Source organism: Theropithecus gelada, chromosome 1, assembly GCF_003255815.1.
Source record: "Theropithecus gelada isolate Dixy chromosome 1, Tgel_1.0, whole genome shotgun sequence".
NCBI lineage: Eukaryota > Metazoa > Chordata > Mammalia > Primates > Cercopithecidae > Theropithecus > Theropithecus gelada.
The window spans coordinates 12514790-12534160 of record NC_037668.1 but is presented as its reverse complement, the minus strand read 5'-3'; the positions used below and the strand labels follow the sequence as shown (position 1 = coordinate 12534160).

At 39.5% G+C, this 19371-nt stretch overlaps 1 protein-coding gene across 7 annotated transcripts in view; it reads right to left on the bottom strand.

Annotated features, from left to right (window-relative positions):
* LOC112618235 (myomegalin) overlaps positions 1 to 19371 on the bottom strand; it is a 349895-nt gene that overhangs the window by 231933 nt on the left and 98591 nt on the right. For 4 of the 7 annotated variants that reach the window (XM_025375027.1, XM_025375035.1, XM_025375054.1 and 1 more), the window contains 3 exons: positions 8771 to 8847; positions 3911 to 4034; positions 3546 to 3721 (listed from right to left, as the gene is read on the bottom strand). In XM_025375027.1, coding sequence (XP_025230812.1) covers positions 3546 to 3721; positions 3911 to 4034; positions 8771 to 8847 — 377 coding nt within the window. Of the gene's footprint in view, positions 1 to 3110; positions 3722 to 3910; positions 4035 to 8770; positions 8848 to 19371 lie in introns of those variants that run through there. The other 3 variants (XM_025375071.1, XM_025375087.1, XM_025375078.1) reach the window with 1 other exon arrangement.

The following is a 19371-nucleotide window of genomic DNA, read 5'->3' as shown; positions in this document are numbered from 1 at the left end:
AAAAAAAAAAAAAAAAAAAAAAAAAAAAAGTCAAAAAATAACAGATGTTAGTGAGGTGTAGAGAAAAGGAAACACTTATACACTGTTGGTGGGAGTGTTAAATTAGTTCAACCATTGTAGAAAGCAGTATTCCTCAAAGAACAAAAAGCAGAACTACCATTCGACCCAGCAATCCCTGGGTATACCCAGAGGAATATAAATCATTCTACCCTGAAGACATATACATGCAAATGTTCACTGCACACTATTTACAGTAGCAAAGACTTGGGTGGCTTTCCAGGTTCAGAAGGAGGAGACTGAACAAAGGAACAAAGGCATGAAGACCCAGTGTACAATTTGGGAAGAGTCACTGGAACTAAGGCCCAGGGAAGAGGTAATGGCTGGAGAAGAGACTGAAAATTCTGACCCTCAGACTAGGGTTAAGTTGTAAAATACTGTGCTGAGGTATCCAAACTATGGGTTCAAATACACTTATTGATCATCCATGTGCTAGGCATATTCTCTGTTTGTATATATTAGAACATGAACCTTCCAGGTCCTTGAAAATGCATGCTGGGTACTAAATGAAATGTTTCCAGCTGTGATTTTTTTTTTTTTTTTTTGAGACGGAGTCTTGCTGTGTTGCCAGGCTGGAGTGCAGTGGCACAATCTCAGCTCACTGCAACCTTCGCCTCCCCGGTTCAAGCGATTCTCCTGCCTCAGCCTCCCGAGTAGCTGGGACTACAGGCATGCACCACCACGCCCAACTAATTTTTGTATTTTTTAGTTGAGACGGGATCTCACCATGTTGGCCAAGATGGTCTCAATCTCATGATCCGCCTGCCTCAGACTCCCAAAGTGCTGGGATTACAGGTGTGAGCCACCGTGCCTGGCAGAAATAACTTTAAAAACTTAACATTACAGGCTTACGCCTGTAATCCCTGTAAACCCAGCACTTTGGGAGGCCAAGGCGGTCGGATCACCTGAGGTCAGGAGTTTGAGATCAGCCTGACCAACATAGTGAAACCCTGTCTCTACTAAAAATACAAAAATTAGCTGGGCATGGCGGTGCACCCTTGTAATCCTAGCTACTCAGAAGGCTGAGGCAGCAGAATTGCTTGAACCTGGCAGGCAGAGGTTGCAGTGAGCTGAGATCTTGCCACTGTACCCCACCCTGGGCAACAGAGCGAGACTCCGTCTCAAAAAACAAAAACGAAAAAATTAAAAACATTATACAAATGTAAACTGCAATGATGACGAGGAGGAGGAATGTGGACTCCATATGAAATTCCCTCATGGTATCTGCACTAGAACATCTCTACTTTTCTTAAACCTCAAACCTCGCTCATCTCTTTGACCCTCAGTCTCTACAGAGGATCTGTTCTCCCACTCTCCAAAATTGCTCAAGGCCATCTGATATGAGTGGCCTCAATTTATTTTCAGATGTGCATGTGCTTTACTTGGGGTTTTGTTTTGTTTTGGTTTTTAGTTCAGTTTTTTTTATTGGGGTTCAAATAGGAGACAGTCTTGGGGAACCTAGAAGGGAAAATCTGAAAGCAAGCAAATACAACACCATACTGAGAATTGTACTATATATATATAAAAGAAACAATACAGAAACTTCATTCTGCTATCACAAAGCCTTCAAAGAAATGACGATTGATGCCTTAGTGAGGTTCACTAGAAGGGAAAAAGTTGGCAGATGTTTCCTACAGAAGGAAAAGCATGAGCAAAATTCTGGAGACCTGCCATAGCTTCTTATGCTTCTGGAGGCAGTATGGATTCAGGGTTTGGATGTCAGCAATCCCTGAAACCATGTTTCACAACTCTCCAAATGCCAGTTTTTTCATTAATAAAGTATAATAATTCATATCTCATGGGGCTGTTAAACAAGAACATAAAGTACTCAGCTATACGGTAATAGCTCAACAAAGCTTGGCCATCATTATTACTATTACTAGCCTGGCATGAATGAAGTATGAAGGAATGGTGGTGGGTGATGAGTGTGGGAGAAATCAGAGGTTACATCATAAAGGCTCTGATGGCCACATGAGGAGTATGGCTCTTACCCCCTAAAGGTATTGGAAAGCTTCTTAAATGGCTCTGCAATGGTGCAATTAAATTTATGTCTTGGAAAGATCACATTGGTCATGGTGTGCACATGTGGTTTTTGCCTATTCAGCTAAAAGCTCCTTAAAGCTTTTTATGCCATCACAGTCTTACGCACCTAAGAGGCTAAATTATTTGCCAATTTGTGGTTGTTGAATTGTCTATTTCAGAACTACTCTGAATTATTAGGTTGAGATTGAATGAGAGGAGCAGAACTGGAAGTAGAGCCAACATTTAGAAAGTTTCTGCAGTAACCCAGACAGTAGATTGTGGTGACCTCAACAATTGCCCAGTTACCTTCAGGACCAAGTCCAAGTTCCTTATAATGGTGTACAAAGCTGGCACAATCAGACCCCTGTTCTCAAAACAGCCTACCTCTCACTTGTCTTCTCACTTGCTCCACTTATGTACGATTATTTAAAGTTCTTGAAATATTCCTTTCCCTGTGTCTTCCCTCCATAGTTTCTCCTTCTGCATAGAATATTTCCTTTCCCTATCCACTTTCTACCTATTTCTTCTAGCTCCTATTCATCCTTCAAACCTCAGCTCAGATTTCACTTCCTCTAGGAAACCTTCAATGGCATTATCTTAGTCTTTTTGGCCTGCTATAACAAAACACCATAAACTGGGTGGCTTATAAACAACGGAAATGTATTTCACACAGTTTTGGAGGCTGGGAAGTCCTAGATCAAAGCACCGACAGGTTCAATGTCTGGTGAAGGTCCACACTCTGGCTCATAATGGTACATTCCCACTATATCCTCACGTGGTAGAAGGGGCTAACTAGCTCTCTGGGGTCTCTTTTACAAGCGTATTAATCCCATTTATGAGGGTTCCATCTCCAGTGATCTAATCACCTCCTAATGGCTCCACCTCATAATACTTCTGGAGGCAGAAGTATTAACCTTAACCTTAACTATAATACTTCTGGAGGCAGAAGTATTAACCTTAAGGGTTAAGATTTCAACACATGAACTGGCGGGGGAGGGAGGTGGGGATGGGACACAAATATTCAGACCGTAGCAGACAACTTGCTGTTTTAATGTAGAATGGATGACCCTCATTTCCCCAGAGCACTCCATGCTCTTCTATCAGGGAACTTATTAAAATCATGTAACATGTTTCTTGGTGACAAGAACTAGGTCTTTTGTTTCTGTAACTGAAGTGCTTAGCCCAGTATCTGGCATGTGACGTGCCCAGTAAATGTTTGCTGAATAAGTGAATCCGTGTCTCTTGTTTGCCACTATTTGCCCACTGAATCCATTAAGTGAGTTTTCATAATGGATACCATTGAAAATTCAACCCTGAAAAGAACGACTTTGGTTGTGGACCCATAAAGTCTTAGAAATAGTCTTAGAAGCTCCTACTGTCAATCCTTGAAAGGGAATAGTGCAGCTGCTGTATGCCTTGAGAATGGGCAAAAGACAAGGGACAAAAAGAGCACCAAAGGCACCTACTTGTCCCTCTGGGCCAGGGCCTCAGCGTATTGGTCGGGCTTGACCTGGTCTCCTGGTACATCTTCCCAGTTTTTGGTGACTCCCTTCAGTTTCTCTGAGAGCTCCAGGTTACACTCCTTCTCTGCTTCCACCAGAGCTGCCATCCGCGCAGCTTCATTCTTTGCTAGCCTGGATTCCTGGAAAAAGAACAAAAAGTGAGAAGCCGCAAAATTTCTACCTAGGTTAGGAGCCCTAAGACCCAGGAACACTGATGAATTTCAGAGGGAAAGTAGAGATGGAAAAGGTGAATGCCAGAAGGCAGGGCAGTAAGAAAAGGAATATGAATAAAAGAGAACCCCTAGCTATGGACTTTGGGAGCTCCTCACCTCCTGCAGAAGCTGGATCTTATTCTCCAAGAGCTCATAAACATGCTCCGTCTCCTGCTGTCGCTCCTCAAACTGGCGTCGGAGCTCAGCTTCATTCTGACTGTTGAGATTCTCCACATCAGCCCTAAAACCACAGAGCATTAGCCGGTCAGAGCCAGACATACAGTTTAGCAAGTGGAACCATTAAGGTTGTTCCAGTAATTCAGAGTGACACCAATAAGAAGAAAAATTGAGCATTTTTTCCCTCTACAGTTATCTGTGGAACTGAGCTCTTCAACTTCTTCAGGTTGAAAAAGTTCCAAACTTTTAGAAACTCTAACTTTGTGTTGTTTGTCAAGTAGTATATACTTGACTTCCTAGTGCCTTCATTATCTTTATAGCTTCCAGAGGAACTTTCGTTTGGAAGGCAAGTAGTCATCAAATGACTCACATTCACTGTCATCTGTCCTGGGACTCTTCCACTGACACTGCCTCCTAGAATGCTTTGCTAGTTCCTTGCCTTTTTTGCTATTTGAAATTCAAGTGTTCTTTCCATTTAGGTTGCTGGGACAGGATATCCATTTGGACAGCCACAGAAATGCTCTCTTCCTTTAAAACCAGTAATCCATAGTAGGCTGTCCTACATCTGGGCTACCTATCCAGAGTTCTATCCAGCTTTCCCATGGTCCCATGCAGAGACATTTAATCCATGAAAGCTCAAGATTTGGGCTGAGCTTTGCCTCTCTGATATCCCTAGGATTGAATGCCCAGGCGCTAGCATGAAGCGGGTAAGGTATCATCAACTTATTTATAGTGAACAACAGCTGCCCTCAGATGTCTGAGGATTAGAAATTTGGGAGCAATATCAGATGCTGAATGATTTTGATTCCTATTGGTTTTATTCCTGCTTTAAGCCATTTGTTGAGAACCATGGGCCATCTTCTTGTTCTCAGGACAAAGAACAATATTGAACTGGTATAGGCTTATGGGGCACTAAGACCAGTGGTACTTTAGTATTTGTCTCAGGGGGTTGTGTCCATGAAGAGCAAATGATGCTTCCCTAAAGATTACAGGATTCCTTGCTGCATAGTGGACACTACTGAGCACCATCCCAGGGGCTATATTTATCTTGAGCTCCTCTGTCATTATATAGCTTTTGGGGGGTATGAGGATCTTGACCACAAAAGTGACAAAAGTCAAGCGTATAACCCAAGACCCCCAAACACGGAGACCCCAGGAATCATCAACTTTTATTTTGAATCTATATTTGACTCCATATTCCTTGCTAGTGCAATAGATAACTACCAACTATAATCTATAGAGAATGGAAGTTACACATTTTCTGAGTAACTCCATTAGCCAGGAATGCCTTATTTAAGACGCTACGGCTGTTTGAAGTCAGAAGATCCTAAACTTTGGCCGGGCGCGGTGGCTCATGCCTGTAATCCCAGCACTTTGGAAGGCCGAGGCGGGTGGATCACAAGGTCAGGAGATCAAGACCATCCTGGCTAACACAGTGAAACCCCGTCTCTACTAAAAATACAAAAAAAATTAGCCAGGCGTGGTGGCGGGCGCCTGTAGTCCCAGCTACTCGGGAAGCTGAGGCAGGAGAATGGCGTGAACCCGGGAGGCGGAGCTTGCAGTGAGCTGAGATCACGCCACTGCACTCCAGCCTGGGCAGCAGAGCGAGACTCCGTCTCAAAAAAAAAAAAAAAAAAAAAAAAGAAGATCCTAAACTTTATGACAGAAGATGAGGGTTCTGCCACTGATTTGAGAAGAATATACCTTAGTTTTCTCATTTCTTAAAAATAGAATAATGTCACCTGATTCAAATGACATTTTTAAAAGTTTTTTAAATCAAAGCATTACACAAATTTCAAAATTTATTAATTGTCATTGTAAGTTGTTCTAACATTTATTAGCCTATTTAATGCCTTTAAATAGTAATACCAGCACATTGTGTGTAATTTAATTTGGTTTTAAATATTCTGAACTTGCTGGATTGTCATCCTAAATATCAAGAAATACTGTAGATGCAGAAAGAATGCCAGATCAGATTGATTGTGTACTGATCCCAGGACATAATCTGAAAACATTGGGTTTTTTTTTTTTTTTTGCATTTACATATTATTTTCTCTTATTTTTCAACTTTTATTTCAGCTTCAGGGGCTACTTGTGTAGGTTTGTTACCTGAGTATATTACATGATACTGAGGTTTGGGGTACAAATGATCCCATCACCCAGGTACTGAGCACAGTACCCAATAGTTAGTTTTTCAACCCTTCCTCCACTCCCCACCTTCCCACTCTAGTAGTCCCCAGTTTCTACTGTTGCTATCTTTATGTCCATGAGTACTTGTTGTTTAGCTCCTGCTCATAAGTGAGAACATGCTACCGCATTTGATTTTCTGTTTCTGCATTAATTTTCTTAGGATAATGGCCTCCAGTGGCATCTGTGTTGCTGCAAAGGACATGATTTCATTCTTTTTTGTGGTTGTATAGTATTCCATGGCATATATATAAATGTGATGTAACACTTTTTTAAAATCCAGTCTACTGTTGATGGGCACCTAGGTTGATTCCATGTCTTTGCTATTGTGAATAGTGCTGCAATGAACATGTAAGTGTATGTGTTTTTTTGATAGATTTGTTTTGTTTTGGATGTATGCCCTAATGGGATATATCCAAATTAATGGATATATCCAATTAATATTTGGGTGCAATGGGATTGCTAGGTCAAATGGTAGTTCTGTTTTAGGTTCTTTGATAAATCTCCAGACTGCTTTCCACAGTGACTGAACTAATTTATATTTCCACCAACAGCGTGTAAGCATTCTCATTTCTATGCAGCCTCGCCAGCATCTGTTGTTTTTAGACGTTTGAATAGTAGCCATTCTGACTGGTGTGAGATGGTATCTCATTGTGGTTTTGATTTATATTTCTCTGGTGATTAGTGATGTGAAGCAATTTTTCATATATTTGGTGGGCATTTGTATGTCTTCTTTTGAAAAGTGTTTGATCATGCCTTTTGCTCATTTTTTAAATGGGGTTATTTGTTTTTCATTGTTCAATTATTAAATTTCTTATGGATTCTGGATATTAGACCCTTGTCAGATGCTAGTTTGCAAATTTTTTTAGATTCTAGAGGTTGTCTGTTTACTCTGTTGATAGTTTATTTTGCTGTGCAAAACTCTTTAAATAAATCCCACTTGTCTCTTTTTGGTTTTGTTGCAATTGCTTTTGAGGACTTAGTCATAAATTCCTGAGGCCGATGTCCAGAATGGTGTTTCTTGGGTTTTCTTTTAGGATTCTTATAGTTTGAGGTCTTACATTTACATCTTTAATCCATCTTGAGTTAATTTTTATATGTGCTGAAAGGTAGGGGCCCAGTTTCATTCTTTTGCATATGGCTAGCCAGTTATCCCAGCACCATTGAAGAGGGAGGCCTTTTCCCACTGCTTATTTTTGTTGATTTTGTCGAAGATCAGATTGCTGTAGGTGTGTGGCTTTATTTTTGGGTTCTCTATTTGTTTCCATTGGTCTATGTGTCTTTCTTTCCTTTTTTTTTTTTTTTTCCCCAGCAACATGCTGTTTTGGCAACTGTAGCCTTGTAGTATAGTTTGAAGTTGGATAGTGTGATGCCTCTGGCTTTGATCTTGGTCATTTGATGAATGACACTGGTAGTTTGATAGGAATAGTGTTGAATCTGTAGATTGCTTTGGGCAGTGTGGCCATTTTAATGATATTGATTCTTCCGATCCATGAGCATGGAATGTTTTTCCATTTGTTTGTGTCATCTATGATTTCTTTTAGCAGTGTTTCGTAGTTCTCCTTGTAGAGATCTTTCACCTCCTTGGTTAGATGTATTCCAAGGTATTTTTTTTTTTTTAGTGGATATTGTAAATGGGATTGCATTCTTGATTTGGCTCTCAGCTTGAATGTTACTGGTGTGTAGAAATGCTACTGATTTTTGTATGTTAATTTTTGTATTCTGAAGCTTTATTGAAGTCTGAAAATATTTTTAATAATTCTAATACTTGTCATTTAACACTAAGTTTTTTAAAAACTATAAATTATAAAAGTAATCATTTGAGCAATGCAAATGTATATTAAAAAAAATTAAGTCTTCTCCCTATCATGGACTGTGATCTCACTCTTCCTCAATATATATACTTAATCAAAGAATTCCCACTAGGACAATAATATAGAGCTAACTCATTCTTTAATAATTGCATAATAGTCCACTGTGTAGTAATACCAAAATTTATTCAATCAAAATTTATTCAATCAATTGGTAATTGTTTCTAGTTTTTTGCCATTACAACTAATGATGCAATAAACATCCTTATACATTTATCCTTTCACACTAATGCTTTTATTTATAAGAAACAGATTCCTTCTAGGGATTGTTTGATCAAAGGAAATCCTCCTTTTTTACTGTAACAGGTAGCACCACATACTAAAAATGTTGTCACAATTTACACTCACTGATAGTGTGTGAGAGTGCTCATTTTCCCCAAACGTTATCTCAGCCTTTGATGTTATTATAGGCTGACTGATACTTTTTTATAAAGCTTATTTGCATTTGCCTCTACTAAAAGTGGAAACATTCATTGTTTCTGTTTAATTGATTGCTGACTAAAAGGAAGTTTGCAATCTTAGGTCTGATGGATTTACCAACTTATGGCAAGGTCCATCTGACCTAGTAATAGACAGAGAGTCCAAGGGAAACACAGCATATGAAAATCTATTGTTTCAGTTCCTGAATCAGACACAGGATTCAAATGCCATAGATAGGTTAAGGAATTTGGTTCCAAATCTGTTGCTCTCAGATTAGCAAGCCAGACTCTGGAAAGGACCAGAGCTTAAAATTACAACTCACCATGTTTTATCCAGATGCTGTTTCTTGTCCTGGAGTTCTCGTTTCAAGCTCTCCACTTCAACCTTCAGCTCAATGTTCTGAAAAGCACACAGGCATTAATTGTTATTAACTGCCACAGACCCTCTATCCTGGATTCAGATTCCTATTTGAGTCTTGCCTTGGTCTACAGCCTCTCACTTCATCTCTGCCCTCTTCGTGACCCTTGACGTAGTTAGCTATTTAGTTGGATCAGCAATCTAGTCAAGGTAGAATAAACTGTACAGCTTCAGGATTTCCCCGAGCTACTTATCGATTTTCCCAACCTATTCATCATTACCCCTGGATCATGAACACTGCTCAAGCCTATTCGTTCTCTAAACCATTGCAGGACAGAGTATGTATTAAAATAAATTTTTCCTAACTAATACAGATTGTTCCTGAAAACCAAATTGCTAGAATAATACTTTTAAGAGAATTATAGTAATAGAATAATACTTTTAAATGCCTGGGGATTTCATTAGTTAAAGATATTTGGTTGTAAACATTTTTAAAAACAATGCTTTTATCATAAAATTGGAATTTTACAAATTAGGTTTGCTTTTTGAGAGGGAACTCTGATGGTAAAGTTACACAGGGAACAATTAATTTTTATTGAGGTGAGGAAGCAACAAGTAAGATTTGGGGAAACAGAAATAAGGAAACAAAAACATCCCAAGTGTGTCTGGTGCAGGTTAAGTGGCTTAGTGTGGGTAAAGAGTATAGAAAATAGTTTGCAACTAGTTTGTGAAAATCCTGCTAAGACAACTGGATAGGCTGGGCACGGTGGGTCACGCCTATAATCCCAGCACTTTGGGAGGCCAAGGTGGGCGGATCAACATGGTGAAACCCCGTCTCTACTAAAAATACAAAAATTAGTTGGGCGTAGTGATGCACGCCTGTAATCCTAGCTACTCCGGAGGCTGAAACAGGAGAATCGCTTGAACCCAGGAGGTGGAGGTTGCAGTCAGCCAAGATCATGCTGCTGCACTCCAGCCTGGGTGACAGAGCCAGACTCTGTCTCAAAAAAAAAAAAAAAAAAAAAAAAGCAAAAAAAAAAAAACAACTGGATAATAATCAGTAGAGATCAAAGACTCATCAGGGAGCTTTAAGCAAAGTATTGCCATGATCAGGCCCATGTTGAAGAAGGAATTATGAAGAAGATGGATGGGTCAGGGGCAACTGACCAGAATAGGGAGGGGGACTGTCTAAGGACAAGAGGCACAGGAAAAAAGACTCAAAAGACGTTTTAGAGACAGAAGCCACAGGCCTTGATGACTTTTGAGATTCAGATTAGACTGGAGGGAGGACCAAAGACAATGCTGAAATTTCTAGCATGTTGGTGGGAATGCATTCTATTAACTAAAATAGGGGCAGGTTTGTGGGGGAACCTAAGGAGGACTCTGCAAAATGTTAGTTGAGGGATTACTTTATTTCAGTTTAAACCTCAGCATACAAAGATGAATTAGTCCCGTCCCCGATGAAGTCCATAATACAGTATTAGGCAAGAAGAACGTTATTAATTAAAAAAGTAAAGAAGTCTTTAGATCAGAGGTTGACAGAGAGACTGAAGGTACAGTAGCTAAAGTATGAAAAGTAGTATTCTGGGTACTAAAACAGTAGGGAGGATTTTACTTTACTACCACCATATAATAACCACCAACGGCTAGACTTCTAGAAGTCCAAGGCAACACACAATAGCAGCATATTGCCTACCATACTTGTGAAGACATTTCATAACCCATGTTTCCATGCAGGGTGGTTGAAACACAAATACTAATTGGGAAAAGTAGAAACCTGGTTTAGATATTTGAGAGTTACTTAGAATTAAAGAATTTTAGAGTTGGAAGGCAGTTGGACTCAAGGCATTTGAGATTATATTACTAGTACGTTTCTAGTGACATACTGAAAAGAATATTTGTTCCCCTCATAAGTAGGCACCTTTTGACTAAGGTTAGAACATTGGTTCAGATCCAGTGAGATGAAAATATCCTAATTTCTTCAAGGCTTACATTATAGCATGTAAGAAGAAAATGACAGCTCTGTCTTTTCAGGATATCCTTTAAAGTTATTATTTTATGAACACTAGATAGCATTACCAGATTTAGCAAATAAAAATATAAGATACCTAGTTCAATTTAAATTTCAGATAAACAACAAATAATTTGTTTCATTAGAAGTATATCCTTTGCAATATTTGAGATGTAACTTAAATGCTAAAACATTGTTTGTTGTTTATCTGAAATTTAAATTGAATTGAGTACCCTGTATTTTATTCTGCAATGCAAATACCAAAAGATTAACAAACGGAAACAAGCATATTTCAATTTTGTATGAGGAACAAGTCCAAGATCTCTATATCAGTTTCATGGCGTGGCACTGCGAGAATAATTCATCTGTACCAATTGATCAATCGGTAAAATAGAAGATTTGATAAACTGTTGCTATGTCCCCAGCTTTGTGATCAATACTTAAAGGAATTCAAATGTCTTCATAAGAAATGGTCCCTAAGCTAGAGGCCCTTCATAGAGGTGAAGGAATATGCATTCAATTATGTGGCAAATGCAGAGAGGGAGCAATTTCCTCATCTGTAATATGCAGATAATTGTATCTTCCTCATTCATAAACCTACCTTAGAGGATTGTGAGGCATAAATAAATTAATACATGTAAAGGACTTAGGACAGTGTTTCTAACGCAGGTATAATTAAACTTTTAATTATAATAATATTATCACCATCATCATCAAGAACAACAGCATTATCATTTGGGAATAGCAGTTTGCTTTCCATGAGACCATATATTTCAAGTGGATTCAGTGTTCAGGATATGGTACTGAGACAGAGGACTCTTAAGTTTATTATTATTTCTGCCACCAATTGATTCACTTCTGTGACCTTGGGTAAAATTCTGCTAAGGCTTCTCCACCTGGAAAATGACAAAGAATGGGCAAAAAGCTATTTAAATCTCATATGAAAGAAAATGGAATCTATAATTATGAAATGTTATTATCAATGATATTCCTCTGCCTGGCTAATTTATATAAATCAGAAAAGTCTGGATATGCTAAACCACCTCAGATAAGCCAAAACTGCTTGAGCAGATTTTTTAAAAATCTCATGTCTAAAAATACCTGAGTTCTCCAATGACTAGAGCTATATCGATGCCCTCTGCCTAGTTCTCAGTCTCATGATGGGACATAGGGAATCTCTATCAGGTGTAAACTGATCAACAGAAAGTTCCCTGAAAAGTCTCTTACTATTAATGCTATTTTTGCACGAGGAATCTTTGAATATTCAAATAAAAGTAAATAAACAACAGGGAATGTGAGAGGCACTATGAAACCAACCTAAGGCCGGAAAGAATTAAGTCCAAATCCTGGCTCTATCACTTTCCTGCTAGGTGACCTTGGGCAGGTTAACTAATCACTATGAGCCTCAGTTTTCTCATAAGCATAGTGTGGTTGCTTTCTTTTTTAATGAAGACAAGTATTCACGAGGGATTCTATGAGGATTAAATGAGACAATGTGCATGATAAGCATAGAACAATGCCTTGCACACAGCTGTTCAGCAACTTGGATTCACTGTCCCTTCATGTCCAGGCTAACCAGTGCCAGTCAGAAACCTCAGCCTTACCAGGAAAAATACTTAGATCTAAAGGAAGAAAAATGGAGGACATAAATTAGTAGATTCTATCTGTTCTAAATCCCACTGAAGAAAATGAAGTCAATGCTTCGACCAATTTTGCCAAAGATTCACAGATTTGAAGACCTTGGTATTTCTGTGTTCTAGTTCTCTTAAAGACAAGGAAATTGAAATCCAGAAGGATTACCTCCAAGGTAAAAGCCGTAACTGAAACCAACCCTCCACTATTGCTTTAGCCTTTTACCAGAGAGACCAGCTCAGGAAACACTGCCCAGTTTTGTCTGATTTTGTAGAATGTGGTAAAGTATAAAATTAGAGAATGTGCTATCTGAAGTTAGTCTTGAAATAATGTATGGAGGCAGTAAGTATAATGGTCAAGAGCATAGGTGAAGGCGAGAAGAGGGCTTGACAAGTCACCTGCCCTCTCTAAGTGCCTCATTCACCTCGTCTATCAAGGAGATAACAATGATATTAATCTACAAAGGATGTTAGGGAGACTAAATGAAATAATGCACAAAAATCACATTGCACAGTGCCTGGCATGCAGTCAGCATTCAGAAAATGATAACTATTATTAACTATAAAAACAATAACAATTTACCCACTCTGACTAGGATAGCTGAAATCCAGAAGGGGTTTCAAGGTAAAAACAATAATTTACCTCCAAGGTAAAGGCAGTAAGTAGAAAAGGAAAATGAAAAAGTCTATTCAAATAGATAATAAAGTTTATGAGTCTCACACAGAACTGCTAAAATGGCTTTATCTCCACAAGATTAAATCCTGAATATTATAATCAATTATTTCAGTGGATCAAAGTGATTTAATTTCACAAGTACTACAAAATCTTACCCCATGAAAATGCAAGGACAAACCAGTTTACAGTATCTTACATCAAAGTCTAACCTTCTTGCACCTTCTTTCTCTAGAAAAATCATCATATAGCTATCATATTTATTCATGCTCCATTAGTAAATATTCATGTGTAAATTGCTAAATTCTAAGTATAGCATAAGTAGATTCCAAATTAACTGCATTTGCTTATTTTATCACCAAGTCTTCTTGGCTCTTTGTCAAGATATCTAAGGAAACTTATGTACTCAAGAAAGGGTAGATGGGAAGAGAAAGCACTTCTTTTTCTTCATGCCTGCAAAGGAGTATTCGCCCATCTAACTCAAGAAAAAGTTTCAATGATGAAGCTGAAATTAAACTTTTAGTATAATGTTAGTACCTAGAACTAGAGCACAGGGCTAACAAGTTTATGGATTAACTGTGTTTAGTCAGACTTTCTCTGTGTCCACAGCTTGTTTTGTTTCTGGAAACATCACTTGACCAGAGTCTTAACACCAATCCATGTTAAATACAGGATTCTACTGAAATGATTTCCACACTGGTGTTTACTGCAAAGTGCAAAATAGGATTAGGTTAAAAGCAACCAGCAGTAACCAATTAGCTAACTCCTTTCCAAGGCTTCAAGTTTAACTCTATCACTTGTTCCATTGCTCATATAATCCACAATATGGCTATCTTTTTAAAAAGTATTATTTTCAAAATCTTGCCCCAATAGAAGCCATGGCAGAGTGAATCCTTAAAAACTACTTTTTACAAAAACAAAGAGAAATGGCTTTTCCTAATCAATTTTTAAAAATATTAATCCAAAATTAATTATTTCATCATCAAATGCTGATTATTGTCTATTATTCTAACTTGGTCAATAGTTTGCACACTGCCTCCTATGTAATACTAATATTCCACAAGACATTTCTGCAAGTAGTGGAATGAGAAGTTTCAATCGAATGCAATGTAGTCATCGCCAGGGAGTGTTAACAAATCCATTCGGACTCTCAAAGGATTGATTCTCCATACTTAGCAACTCTCTTAGTGTTGAAAGGGATTCAGAGGTCCTGTAAGGAATAATGGAGATGTCTGATGTGTATTCCTTATACTTGGTATGTCTGCAATCCAGTTGAGAGGATGAGAGCAAAACACGAAGGTATGAATTTAAAATGCTAACGGTGATGTTTGGTGAGGGAGTTCAGATATGGTTCAAGTTCCCAAGTAAGATTTAATGTGTAAGTAAGATATAGAGGGGTAGAGACAGTATAGATAAGGAAATATGGTAGTAAGAGTGAAACTGCTATACAACCCAAATGTACAAGTACCATTTGGTAGCTCACTTCCTTCAAGCATAAATATTTAATACAGCAAAGTTCTAGAACAATTTTTAAAACTTCATCCATTAACAGATGATTGGATAAACAAAATGTGGTATATATACAATGAAGTATTATTTAGCCATATAAAGGAATGCTACATGTCACTACATGGATGAACCTTGAAAATATTATGGTAAATGAAAGAAAGGCAGTCACAAGTCACAAAGAACCACATATTGTATCATTTCATTTATATGAAATGTCCAGAATAAGCAAATCCACAAAGCATAGATTAGTGGTTGATTGTAGCTGGGGGAATAGGAAAATTCGGTGCTGACGGCTGATGGGTCAGGGTTTCCTTTTAGAGTGATAACTGTCCTAAAATTCATTGCAATAATTGCTGCACAACTCAATATACTAAAACACCGGTGTGTACGGAATTCTACACTTCAAATGGGTGACTTGTAATGGTATGTGAATTATATTTCGATGAAGTGGCTATGAAAATGTTTCAAAAGGCCCTAGGAAGTAGTTTATAATGAAATGATAATACTTATTAAATTAAATATACACTTAGAAAGTGTTTGGCAAATGTATTGCCTTCAAGTTCCTCTAACAGAGATTACTTATCACTGGATATTTCCAAATCTCTCTCCAATCTCGCCCCTCGTCTTCAGCCCTCTTCCCCACCCTCCTGGGTTACCACTCTATTAGGTATTTCTTCCTTCTCCCTAGGACTGGAGTATATGAATCGTCTCATATCTGGTTTCCCCAACCTGAGTCCCTCTACTGCTTCATTTTTTCCTAAAGCATAGCTCTGGTTATTTCATTCCCTCTGTTCAAAAAGCATTTAATATGTGATGCAGGTCCAGCTAAAGAAGAAAAAGGAAAGAAAGAAAAAACCTTTTAATGATTTTTAACTGCACAGCAATTAAATTTTACACAACTGGCCTGATAATAGAGTCTATTCAAAATTTGACCTCAATCTACCTATCCAGCTTTATCTCCATCATTATCTGCTAGCCTAACTGGATTTCCCAAACATGCCCTATGCTTCTCGGTGCCACATCATTGTGTGCCCTTCAGCTTCAAGGTTAAATGCCATGTCCCCTGTGAAGCCCGCCTTTATTTCTCCAAATTAAAAGTAATTTCTCATGATGTGACATTATGAGCTTTCAAATTTCTTTTCATACTGCAACACTGTCATCCTGTGTAAATGCTTCATATTTCTACACCTGCCTTATTTACCCGTTTAAATTGCAAACTCCCTAAGGACAGAGGTAATGATGGTGTGGCAGAACTAGCCAGGTGCATGCTTCTTAAGATATTGCCTCTCAGCGTTGTCATGCTGGGGCAGGAATTTCAGGATAAGTAAACCTAGGTTCACATACCTTTCTGCCACTTCCTAACTGGGGGACATTTTTGTGTAAATTACTTAACCTTTTACAACCTAATTTCCTCATTTATAAAATAGGGGTTGCAAAAATTACCTCAAAGTTTGTAGTAGGAATAAATGAATTTTTGTAAAGTACCCAGCACAATGTCTGATACAAATAACCGGCAGCTCGGGCGCAGTTGTTCACGCCTGTAATCCCAGCACTTTGGGAGGCTGAGGCGGGTGGATCACTTGAGGTCAGGAGTTCGAGACCAGCCTGGCCAAACTGGCGAAATGCTGTCTCTACTAAAAATACAAAAATTGGCCGCGCGGGGTGGTGGGTGCCTGTAATCCCAGCTACTCGGGAGGCTAAGGCAGGATAATCGCTTGAACCCGGGAGGCAGAGGTTGCAGTGGGCCAAGATTGTGCTGCTCTACTCCAGCAGGGGTGACAGAGTGAAACTCCACCTCGAAAAAATAAAAAATGTACTCCAGCCGGGGTGACAGAGCTAAACTCCACCTCAAAAAAATTTAAAAATAAGGGCTAGGCACAGTGGCTCATGCCTGTAATCTCAACACTTTGGGAGGCTGAGGCAGGTGGATCACGAGGTCAGGAGATTGAGACCATCCTGGTTAACATGCTGAAACCCCATCTCTACTAAAACTACGAACAATTAGCGGGGCGTGGTGGCGGGCGCCTGTAGTCCCAGCTACTCGGGAGGCTGAGGCAGGAGAATGGCATGAACCTGGGAGGCAGAGATTGCAATGAGCCGATCTTGCCACTGCATTCCAGCCTGGGTGACAGAGCGAGACTCCATCTCAAATAAATAAATAAATAAATAAATAAATAAATAAATAAATACTTTTTCAGGTTTTTGTTTTGTTTTTGTTTTTTTGATGGAGTCTTGCTCTGTTGCCCAGGCTGGAGTGCAGTGGCACGATCTCGGCTCACTGCAAGCTCCGCCTCCCGGGTTCATGCCATTATCCTGTCTCAGCCTCCCGACTAGCTGGGACTACAGGCGCCCGCCACCACGCCTGGCTAAGTTTTTGTATTTTTAGTAGAGACGGGGTTTCACCGTTTTAGGCAGGATAGTCTCGATCTCCTGACCTCGTGGTCCGCCCGCCTCGGCGTCCCAAAGTCCTGGGATTACAGGTGAGCCACCGCGCCCTGCCGACTGTTTCAGTTTTAAGCTAAGAGTGTTCTCTAATAGGTATATTATTGACCCATTGACAATGAAAGATCGCATACACTTTAGGATTCCAGCCTCCTCTTCTACTGCTCATGCTCTCAGGTAAGAAGGGCTAAACATCCTACTCCTGTGCACTACGTGGAGCTCAGAAATACTGACTTAAAATCTCCAGATCTTAAGCTGAACGTTTTAGAGGGAAAATTGAGTATGGACCCAGTATTAGATGGTATTATGGAATTAGTTTTAAGCTTTTTGGATACAATAATGGTACTGTGGTTATGTTTAAAAACAAAGCCTTCGCTGGGAGGGTTACATTCTGGTATCTTTCCAGATAAAATTATATGATGCCAGAGAGTTGCTGTAAGGGGTGGAGGAGGACAAGATGGGGAAAGAACAGTGCAGGGAGATCACTGAAAAGAACAGCAAAATGTTGGGAACCGTTGAAGGTGAGTGATGGGAACATGGCTCCCTGGTAAATGGGACATGTACATAGGGAGGTACTCTTCTCATAGTCTTTGTTTATATTTGAAAATTTTCAAACTTACATAATGAGAAGTCAAAAGGGGCATTTTCATCCCAGAAAAGTAAATGTCCATATTATTTTTTATTTTTTCATTTTCATTTCTGGAATTACCTAAACTCAGGTCATAGACAGCAATGAAAATTCGGCTCCCTGTGGCAGCTTCTTTCAGCCACCAGACTTACATAGACTCAGTGGTGCGGAGTCCGTTTCCCAATACTGAAGGATAAAGAAAATTAAACCTGCCTCTAGGCACGTCTCAAACTTGGGAGACTCAGAATACAACAGAGTATGGGTCACAGGGAGGAAAGAAGAGATGCAGAAATAAATTAAAAACAAGATTTGTTTAAAGAGGAACTGCAACTTCTTTAATTGGGCAGATTGAACCAATAAAAGCACAGTTCTCTCCCTTCACCTCTTTAGTCTCTTCGACTTTCACATTGTTTCACTCACTCTCTTCCTCTCCCTTTCACCCGCTCACCTTACCCAACTTGAACTGTGCCCTCTGATCTGACACAGGATAACGATGACATCAGTCATTATCCGGCAGCCATTTTTTCTGATAACTAAAATTCTGAGTGATGATAGTTCATGGTGAGATAATTTCCAAGACCTTGCTAGCCATTGGCGGCACTACTCTCCATTAAAGACAAGTGCATTTATTGACTGAGAAATCAATCATACAAGTGTCCCTGGAGGCCACCAAGGCTTTGCCTGAACTGTTCTCAACCTATGATGGTTTCTCTTTCTAAACCTGTTCTTCTAGGTTCAGCTCAAACATTCTCTCCTATACAAACCTTTCCCCAACCTCCCAGTCAGAACTAATAATTTGTTTTCACTTCAGCTGTACTTAGTTTATAATTTATATGACTATAATTTAATAACTGAGACTCTTCTGATAGTACAAAGAGGTGCTATCATAACTACCTCTGGGCAACAGGCAAAAATCAAGACTGTCCTCAGTAAACCAGCATTCATACGAGGTCATCTGATGTTTACCTCTAGTATAGCACTCATCCGTCTCTGCCTTGCATTGCTTATTTAAAATGTCTGCTTCCCCTTCGAGGTTTTAGAAAAGTTCTTTGCTCACAATAACTCTTAGTATAAGTTTCTGGAATAAACACTTTGTTATCACTCTTGAACTGATGACTTACATTTTTGTTTTGGCATTTAACTTCACATTTGTACATTCATGTGTATGCATTTCAACTCATCTACAAGCTTATATCCTTCCAAGTTTGCTGCTGGGCTAAGAGCAGACATTCAAAAAATAATAATAGGCCAGGCATGGCGGCTCACGCCTATAATCCCGGCACTTTGGGAAGCCAAGGCTTTGGGAAGCCGAGGCAGGTGGATTACTTGAGGTCAGGAGTTCGAGACCAGCCTGGCCAACATGGTGAAACCTCACCTCTATTAAAAATACATAGGCCGGGCGCGGTGGCTCACGCCTGTAATCCCAGCACTTTGGGAGGCCGAGACGGGCGGATCACAAGGTCAGGAGATCGAGACCACGGTGAAACCTCGTCTCTACTAAAAATACAAAAAATTAGCCGGGCGCGGTTGTGGGCGCCTGTAGTCCCAGCTACTTGGGAGGCTGAGGCAGGAGAATGGCGGGAACCCGGGAGGCGGAGCTTGCAGTGAGCTGAGATCCGGCCACTGCACTCCAGCCTGGGCGACAGAGCGAGACTCCGTCTCAAAAAAAAAA